This window comes from Sinocyclocheilus anshuiensis, unplaced genomic scaffold, assembly GCF_001515605.1.
Source record: "Sinocyclocheilus anshuiensis isolate Anshui unplaced genomic scaffold, SAMN03320099.WGS_v1.1 scaffold86, whole genome shotgun sequence".
Taxonomy (NCBI): domain Eukaryota; kingdom Metazoa; phylum Chordata; class Actinopteri; order Cypriniformes; family Cyprinidae; genus Sinocyclocheilus; species Sinocyclocheilus anshuiensis.
Window position 1 is genome coordinate 247,804 of NW_015547662.1, and position 9,421 is coordinate 257,224.

General features: G+C 37.2%; 1 protein-coding gene across 15 annotated transcripts in view; it reads left to right on the top strand.

Annotated features, from left to right (window-relative positions):
• The window catches only part of LOC107702307 (ankyrin-2-like), a 65,811-nt gene that overhangs the window by 13,946 nt on the left and 42,444 nt on the right, over positions 1-9,421 (top strand). For 12 of the 15 annotated variants that reach the window (XM_016504566.1, XM_016504577.1, XM_016504573.1 and 9 more), the window contains exons 1-2: positions 2,373-2,722; positions 8,539-8,640. In XM_016504566.1, the coding sequence (XP_016360052.1) occupies positions 2,597-2,722; positions 8,539-8,640 (228 nt within the window). In that variant the 5' untranslated portion in view covers positions 2,373-2,596. Of the gene's footprint in view, positions 1-2,372; positions 2,723-6,119; positions 6,337-8,538; positions 8,641-9,421 lie in introns of those variants that run through there. The other 3 variants (XM_016504580.1, XM_016504569.1, XM_016504567.1) reach the window with 3 other exon arrangements.

Here is a 9,421-nt window from a genome sequence, read left to right on the forward strand (position 1 = left end):
ATTAGTTTTTTTGAGAAAGTAAAAATGCACAAAGTTTCCTGTAAGGGGTAGGTTTAGGGGTAGGATTGGTGTAGGGCAATAGCACATACAGTTTGTACAGTATAAAAACCATTACACCTATGGAATGTCCCCATAAAACATGGAAACACAACATGTGTGTGTGTGTACATGCTTTGTACATGGGTACAGAAGCTTATAAATCATACAGAATGAGGGTTTTTTTAGATTGTAAAAATGTACATAGTTTTCTGTGAGGGGTAGGTTTAGGTGTAGGGTTGGTGTAGGGCGATAGAAAATACAATTTGTATAGTATAAAAACCATTACGCCTATGGAGAGTCACCACAAGGATAGTGACCCAGACTGTGTGTTTGTGTGTGTGTGTGTGTGTGTGGGTGTGTGTGTGTATGCAGATTCGTCTACACTGTAAGGACCAAATTTCTGAAAATGTCCTCACTAACTTTGTGGATCATATTGAAAATTGACTTGTAAGGTCAGCTGAAGTGTTCCTCAGTAATATAGTGACATTAATTTGTAAGTGTGAAAAGTGAGACTGAAATTAAAATGCAGCCAATTCAAATGCAGTTGAAAATGCCTCACCTGACTGACTAAAGAAGACATACTTTTAAAAATGTATTTGTGAACCTGTCAGATCTCAAAATATTTGCAAAAATATTTACAGAATTGCAAATGCAAATTCAACAGTAAATAAACAAATTTATGAACTTTCAATTTATGAAATTTAAAAAGATTAATACCATATTTCACTATTTAATAATAAATAGTTATATGCATTATATGCAACATTTGTGAATTTATTAACATCGTAGTGTGCATTTAGGTCATATTATGAACTTCAAATTGTATATCGTGAATGTTAAATAGGTTATTTATTTGTGAATTGGATTTTGTGTATATATTTACAACTGTTCAAAAATTTGGAGTCGGTAAGATTTTTTAATGTTTTTGAAGGAAGTCTCTAATGCTCTCCAAGGCTGCATTTATTTGATCAAAAATACGTTAAAACAGTAATATTGCTAAATATTATTAGAATTTAAATGTTATTAAAATGTATTCCTGTGATGAATTCACAACAGCCATTACTCCAGTCTTTAGTGTCACATGATCCTTCAGAAATCATTCTAGTATGCTGATTTGCTTCACTTCCTTGTTGTTATCAATGCTGAAAACTATTGTGCTACTTAATAATTATGTTTAGTTTTCCGGATTCATCGATGAACAATAGAAAGAACAGCATTTATTTGAAATAGAAAACTTTTGTAATCTTTACCGTCCCTTTTGAGCAATTTAATGCATCCTTGCTGAATAAAAGTATATTAAAAAAAGAACCCTGATCCCAAACTTAAAACAGACACGTAGGTATTTTGAGACTATCCTGACTCTTTGAGAGTCAGAGACCGCTTAACTGTGATCCTTACTAAGAAATAGTTATAGATTCCTTTCTCTATAGCATCTGCAGTAGTCATTTAGCAGACACCTTTAAATCCAAGAGGATTCACTCTCAGAAAAAAAGGTACAAAAGCTGTCACTGGGGCGGTACCTTTTCAAAAGGTACACTTTTGTACCTTTTAAGTACTAATATGTACACTTTAGGTACTAATATGCAGTGTTGGGCCGCCCCAGTGACAACTTTTGTACCTTTTTTTCTGAGAGTGTAGTTCAGTCCCACTGGAGCATCCTGCAGGTTTAAGTGCCTTTTTGAACGAGCATTGACCCAGCAACTCTCTGATTATCAGCCCTGGGCATTAACCACAATGCCACACCACCCCACCAGGTCAGGTCTATGACTGCAGTAGCTGTGTGTCGGAGCGAATCATTCCCCTCCAGGCGGATTTGTATATGTGGCTTAGCATTGCCCCAGTGTATATATTCCCAGTGTTCCTGACGGCCTCCACTGTGGTCTTCCCTAAACTCCTCCCCAGCTCTGAGGAGCACGCAATGTGCCACAGGTGTCCTTGCTGTTTGCCACACAGTATTTATTAACAGTGTCATGTTTTTCTCTGAAACAAACACTTCTTTTTATTGTGTCTCTTCTCTTATACACTCACATTTTTGAAGTACACACATACATACATTCAATCCTACAGCTGGAATAAAGCTGAATGCCTCCACATCTGGACAGGCAGGTTGGCCCTCTTCCTCTCTCTCTCTCTCTCTCTCTCTCTCTCTCTCTCTCTCTCTCCTTCTCTCCATGCGCCATGCCCTCTTCTCCCTCGGCCCTCCTCTCTCTCTCCTTCTCTCCCTCTCTCTCTGGTCCCTAGTTCACACATGGCGATATAAATTCAGATTCAGCGAGTAAGGCTTTTGTCTCTTCAGCCAACCAATGGACTGGAGTCACACTCGATGGGGGAAAAAAGAGACAAACTGTTTGCACTGAGGAGGGAGTTATTGAGAATGAATTGTGGGAGGACAGTGTCACAGAGCATCCATTATCGCCTTATTCACAGGAGCCGTTTGGGAAAAGCAGATCAAGGACGCCAACATTTGCTTTACATTAATATGAAAAACCTTATGGGACTATTCCATATCTGAAGCGATAGAGAGGTAGCTGTGTATGGTTTTCTGTGGTTTGGCATCATGGCACACGCAGCAGCACACCTGAAAAAGGCACGGGAACTGGAACAACCTCCAGAGATAAAGGCTCTCACCAAAGCCAGAGAGAGACGCAAGAGACACAGAGAGAGAGCAGAGCGCAAACGCAAGGTACAATTAACAACAGCACTTTTACCTCAAATTCATCCATGCCATGCCATGCCATAACCATTTAATGTCAAAATCTTCAGACAGCCCTAATACTATTTTAAAATAGTCAGTTGCTTTCGTAATGTGCAAATGTAGCATCTAGTAATTAATTAGTAATATTTTAATCTGAATTTATTCTTTGTGAATTGATCATTTTTGTGCTTTCAGTGTTAGCACATGTAAAGTCTCAGTCGCGTTCACATGCACAGAGGGTTCATTGAGGTCGGAGGATATGATGATGTCATACATTGCATGTTACATAGTGCAAGTCCAGCAATATCAGTCAAATTAGGGGTGATTTGTAAAACTTTGTCCTGCTCTGCTGCAATTGTAATGCCTATAAATCACTTAAATTAAACATTATTAATCATTCTTATAATCTCTTTCTAATGCGTACAAATATTAGAATTCAACACCCCTAGTAAGACAACATAGCCATGACTTTTTATGCAAAATCTAATTATAATTCAATTATTTTTAAAACTATTTTATTTTATTATTGTATTATTTGATATAATGTACTTTTAGTATTTATTTATTATTAATAAAAATATTTTTAAATTCTCAACTGTGTACATGCGATATATAATAATTAATGCACATTTTTTATGGTTGCATTTGAGTATTTTTGTGCTGCAGATGAGCTCCAGCGATAAATCCTGTAGTCAGCTGTTCCGCACCTGTTTCAGAGCACAGATACTGAAAGAGGATTAGGAAATAGGATCATCCTGTATGCAGATTTGTCTCTAGAGTGCAGAATCTCATTGGCTACATATGTGATGACATAACCTTTTGATATAACTCATGTATGCTTTAGTTTTGTTCTTGCAATCTGAAAATACAAGTTTTGAAAATGTTTTACAGTATTAAAGATTCATTTTTTTTACATCTAATTTATTAATTGAATTAGATTTAATTTAAAATATAAGTCTTCCTGAGGAAAAATAATAAAGAAATAGTGATGGGGAGATCGGATCGTTTTCGACTCTTGCTCAATTTCATTCAGCAAAATGAATAAATGTTATTGGAGTCATTTGTATGGAGTTAAAATGTTGTATTTTCTGTAGCCAAATTCTCCGTGCATGTTTACACCTAGTCTTTGATCATATTCAAATGCAGCCAAAAGTAAACTCAAATAATTAGTTCACTTCCAGAGTCTTTTGTTCATTCATCACTTGACCCATCACTACGAAGGAGAGGCTGGCAATGGTTGAAAAAGCAACAGCATTGAAGGAAGTAAAAGTATTTGTTAGCACAGATGTGTTATAAAACATCACCTTCACCTAATGTGTTAAGCTGTGTGACCTTGGATGACCTGCTGCCATAGGCAGATTAACCATATGGGCAATTGGGCAAGTGCCCAGGGGCACCACATCCAAATAAATTTTCTCCGGTAAGACAAGTGATGCATTCTCAAACGTCTGTCTAACCATGGCCTATATATAACCAGAATGTACTAAGTTCCCTGAATGTTTTGTTGAAAGTTTGTTATTGTCTCCTGTGTGAATCAGCGAATGCGCGATCTATCGCCGGATTCACACAAACTGCGTGAGCCTGTGCTTTTTCGTTTCGACACCCATATATTACTCAAACAGATTCTAGGAGCATGCTGTGCAGTGTCATTGCTTAATCAGCCACTGCCTGCTGCAACCTATAACTACTTGACTGGCATTGTCAAACTAACAGTCTTATAAGCAGGTTATTATAACTGAGATACACAAAGGAGCTGAGAATGTTAACATTGAATAACAATTTGCATTTGTCAAATTTTCTTGTATAATGTAATTTACATGTAAATGGTAACTGTTCATCAAAAATATTGCTATTATTTTTAAATGGAAAAGCATAATGATATTTTACAAATATACTACAATTTTTTGGAATACGTTTATTTAGCAAGGATCCATTTAATTTACCAAAAGCAAAGACATGTGTAATGCTAAAAAATAAATACTTTTGATTTGAATTGTTCTATTCATCAAAGCATCCTAAAAAAAGTATCATGGTTTTCAACAAAAATATCAATCAACACAACTGTTGATAATATGATAATAATAAGAAATGTTTCTTGAGCACCAAATCAGCATATTAGAATGATTTCTGAAGGATCATGTGACTGGAGAAATGTCTGCTGAAAATGCAGCAGTTAATTTAAATTTTAATAGTATATTATATATTTAATACTATATACTGTTTTAGTGTATTTTTGATTTAATCTTTTTGTTTAAATCTTTCCAGCCCAAACATTTGAACAGTAGTGTTTATTATTAATATTATTATTATTATTATTATTATTATATTATTTGTTTTGCAATATTTATTTTAAATAAAATAATTTGATCTTGACAGAATCAAGTTTAAATTCTTCAAAAAGTCAGCTATACATGTACATTAACAGAGTTCACTATGTTTTGTTTTAAAGCATTATTATGACATGTTCTTTTCTGTTTAAACTCACTTGTCATTATTGCCCCATTAACTGTAAAACCCAGAGTATTTTGGTTAATGGGGGGCATGGCATTGATCAGAGCAGTCAATGGCAGGTCAATATGTCTGTAGTGGAAGTCAGCTTAATGCTGAATCATAGTCTGGTCAATGCGTACTGCCTCGGGACCAGAGATGGCCCACAGACACTGATGCATTCCATCTGATTCACTGTAGGCATTGCTATAGCTGTTTAAACACTGTTATATTCCCCATGGATGATGAATTGGATTCATGTGGTGTTTTGCGAGAGCTTTTACTGAATTCAATAGCTGCGAATAGCAATGGATGGTATGACAACCAAGGGTTTTTGTAAATAACACCCTCTTCCTCCAGTCAAGACTTTTTGACTTCAGTTGTCCCGGTGGATGCACATTCCTAGACCTCAGGAGGAAAATGACAGGTTTCCCAGCTGGCTCTTCCCCATTAGGATTGCCCCTTGTTGGGCCGTGTTCTGTCACATAGCTGTCTGGCCCTGGAGGGGTTAAAAATAACCCAGCCCTGGATCCTGGACGGGGTGTCTATTTGGCCTGATATGGCAATGGGAGACACATTTGTGGCCGCAGTTGTCAGTCACGAAGCCAGGCGGGAAGAGAGAAAAGACCGGAAAAGTGTAGGAGATAAGAGCCAAGGGGTCTGTGCCAATACGGGACGCAGATTCTCACAGAAGATGCTGGGCAGGGATCAGAGAGAGCACATAAGAGACAATGTTCGGGACCTGAGGAGAAAGACATGAAAGTTTGGGGGATTTCACATTAGCTGGATAGATGCTCTGAAGCTGATAATTGAATGGGCTCCTGGGTACTACCTGAAGACTGAGGATAATGCAAACCCATAAAGCTACGTGCATGTGAGCGAGTTGGAATCAATCTCCCGAGGAGCGATTTGATGTTCAGTGGTTGGTTATCACTGGAAAAGGACGAACGAGATTTTGATGTAAAGTGTAGCACAGTTTTTTGCAAAGGTTTGGGTCACTCTTTACAATGGGCAATGCGGCAATGTGTAAGGCATGTGGTTCAAATAAAGGCCTGCGGACCGTTGGAAGTGATCCATATCTGGACCGTTCCTACAATTCTGTGGCAGATACCATGGTAAGACAATCTTAATAATATCTAGGTTCAGTAGAGGATTGTTGAGGTAATTTTCCAGCTGAAAAGACCAGCATATTTTTTGTTAGGGATGCTGGGATCGTAATGCAGAACAATCTTCTGTTTTTCTTTTTGTAACCATGGCGATTGCAGTTAAGATCTCATTTAGTATATTCAACTTCTCAGATCTTTACTTAAAGGGATAGTTCACACAAAAATAACAATTTTGTTATCATTTACTCACCCTCATGTCGTTCGAACATAGAAGATACTGTGAGAAATACACTCTTGGAAATAAAGGTTCCTAAAGGGTTTTCTTGGAGTAATGCCACAGCTGAACCAATTTGGTCAACCACTTTGGTCAGCTAGCATCACCAGAAAGACCATGTTAACTGACTAGCTTCACTAACTAAAGCCAACAGCACGGCTGTGTACTGGCCTAGCTGGTCTGACCAGCACCAAAACAGCACTAACCAACAAAAATGCTGGAAATTTAAGCTGATCTAAGCTGTTTGATATAGCAGGGTTACTTTTGTATGGTAAGTATTTCAAGACTTTGGTGTTTAATTCATTTTTATACCTGATTTTTAGTTTACTTACCTCGGAACTTTGTTGCCCATATGAGCTCAAATAGTGAAGCATGTGTGAAGGCAACTTCAGCAGCAAATGTATAGTGTCTGTGGTTAAGATGTGACCTCTCAACCTCAGAAGGAGCAGAGGTCAAGTCTCAAACATTTCGGTCAAAACTGTAATGACCTGACACATTAATGCTTCACGCTCCACATGACCTGAGAGGTAGGCCTACCGATCTGTTCATTAGCATCTTAAATGCCAGAGCTTTGCACCAATGTGCTTGTCAATTCTAATGTATCTGTATGTTTTAATACATTTTGCGCAGCTGTTGAAAGATAACCAAAAGGTACTGTCTTCCTGCTCTGTACTTGTACTGTCTTCCTGCTCTGTAGTGTTCATTATTCAGTACATTGAGGATTTTTGCATTGGTATTGCACATGCAGGTTTTATTGTCACAGTTGTGACTTATGCCAAGGGCTTTAAAAGGAATTGTTCAGTAGTATTACAAATCAACACATGTTCACTGATTGATGCCAAATCTGAAATTTGATCTTAGCATTAATTTTCTTCCTCGCATGGCAAGATACCATGCACATATGCAGATCTGTTTGTGTGTTTGAATGCATGGTTTAGGAGGACACAGATGTGTATAATGACATGGGTATTACAACATAAACATGATTTATGAGGACACTTCCTTTGTCCTTGTAAACCAGTGGTCTCAGACTAAATTCCTGGAGGGCCACAGCTCTGCAGAGTTTAGTTCCAACCAGTTCCAACTCACACCTGCTTGGAAGTTTCTAGTAATCCTGAAGACCTTGATTAGCTGGATCAGGTGTGTTTGATTAGGGTTGGAGTAAAACTGTGCAGAGCTATGGCCTATTGGAATTTGAAATTCAAAAAATGCCAATAGTTTTCTGTGAGGGTAGGGTTGGGACATAGAAAATACAGTTTGTACAGTATAAAAACCACTATGCCTGAGGACAGTCCCCTTAAACCACATGTACTGTAGTGTGTGTGTGTGTGTCTGTGTGTGTGTGTGTGTGTGTGTGTGTGTGTGTCATGTCAGCTGCCTTCATTCTGTTTTGCTGTCTATATTTAGCAGTCACAGTCAAACACAATTCTGATAAAAGGAGATACACCCACTGAAATCACAACTTATATTCACTCGCTGAGACATAAGCGCTAACCATAAACTTTGAAGTTTGGGGTCAGTAAGATTTTTAATGATTTAAAAAGATGTCTCTTATGCTCACCCAGGCTGCATTTATTTGGTCAAAAATACAGTAAAACTGTAATTTAGTGAAATATTACAAATTAAAATAACTGTTTTCTAATTTAATATAGTTCAAAATGTGATTTATTCCTGTGATGGCAAAAACTGAATTTTCAGAAGTCACTCCAGTATTCGGTCTCACAGACCCCAAACTTTTGAAAGGTAGTGTATATTATCAGAAATCACTGGTCAACTTTCAAACAATTATTGATAGGGGAAAAAAATTAAGATCTCACCCTGCATTTGCTCTTCTTTAATTTTGTTTTACTTGGAAATTCATTGTAATTTCACTTTTTTTTTTAACTAGAGCTGGCCTGAAGTTTCCTAATGTTTTTCCTGTTTTGTTGTTTCTACAGTCGGACAGTAATACCAGCTTCCTAAGGGCAGCCAGGGCAGGTAATATTGAAAAAGTGCTGGATTTCCTCAAGAGCGGACAGGACATTTCCACATGCAACCAGGTAACTTTTTACATAAAACACTATGAATGCAATGAAATGAATGCAATGTCTCATTGATTCCTCTCAGCCTTAATTTACTATTTCATACAAGGAATTCAACAATTGGAAGTTTTGCACAGTTACATCTAAACCAGTTTAGATTATGTATTTAAATGCTTTTAATCTAATCTGTTAAGAGAAAATCTGTTGAGTAATACTGAATTTAAATTTTTCCAGGAAGCGGGTTGCCATAAACTTCTTTCCAGCTTAATGTTCTGACAACTCTGTGTTAGCTCCACTCTTTAGAAAGTCCTAGTAGATTGTGCTTTGTTAGTGAAGGATAATCCTTATTATTAGAAATGTGTATGTTTTTTTAGTTTGCTTTTCTCAATTTTTGACCAGCCTGGGCACAAATTACATTGTTATGATGTTATAGGGAGCCATAGTGATTCCTGACAAAAGCTGGTATTAAAAGGTATTATGTGTACCATTGAGGGGTAAATAAGGTATAACAATGTACCTTTTAGCTTTTGTAGCTTGGGGTATTTCCCAAATGACAGCTTTGTACTTTTTTTTTTCTGAGAATGTATGATTAAATTGTCCTTTTATCTACGTATAGGAGATACCGCATGCAAAATGCATTCTGTAAGGTTTGGCACAGGCACGAACTGCAACATTTTTAACCAATCATCTTTACAGTACTGGTTTTAGCAAGGTGTGCCATATAAATATTATGTAAATTTAGCACTGATGGTTGTGGTCATGTGGAACCATGATCAACATGGGGGGGGGGGGGGGGGGG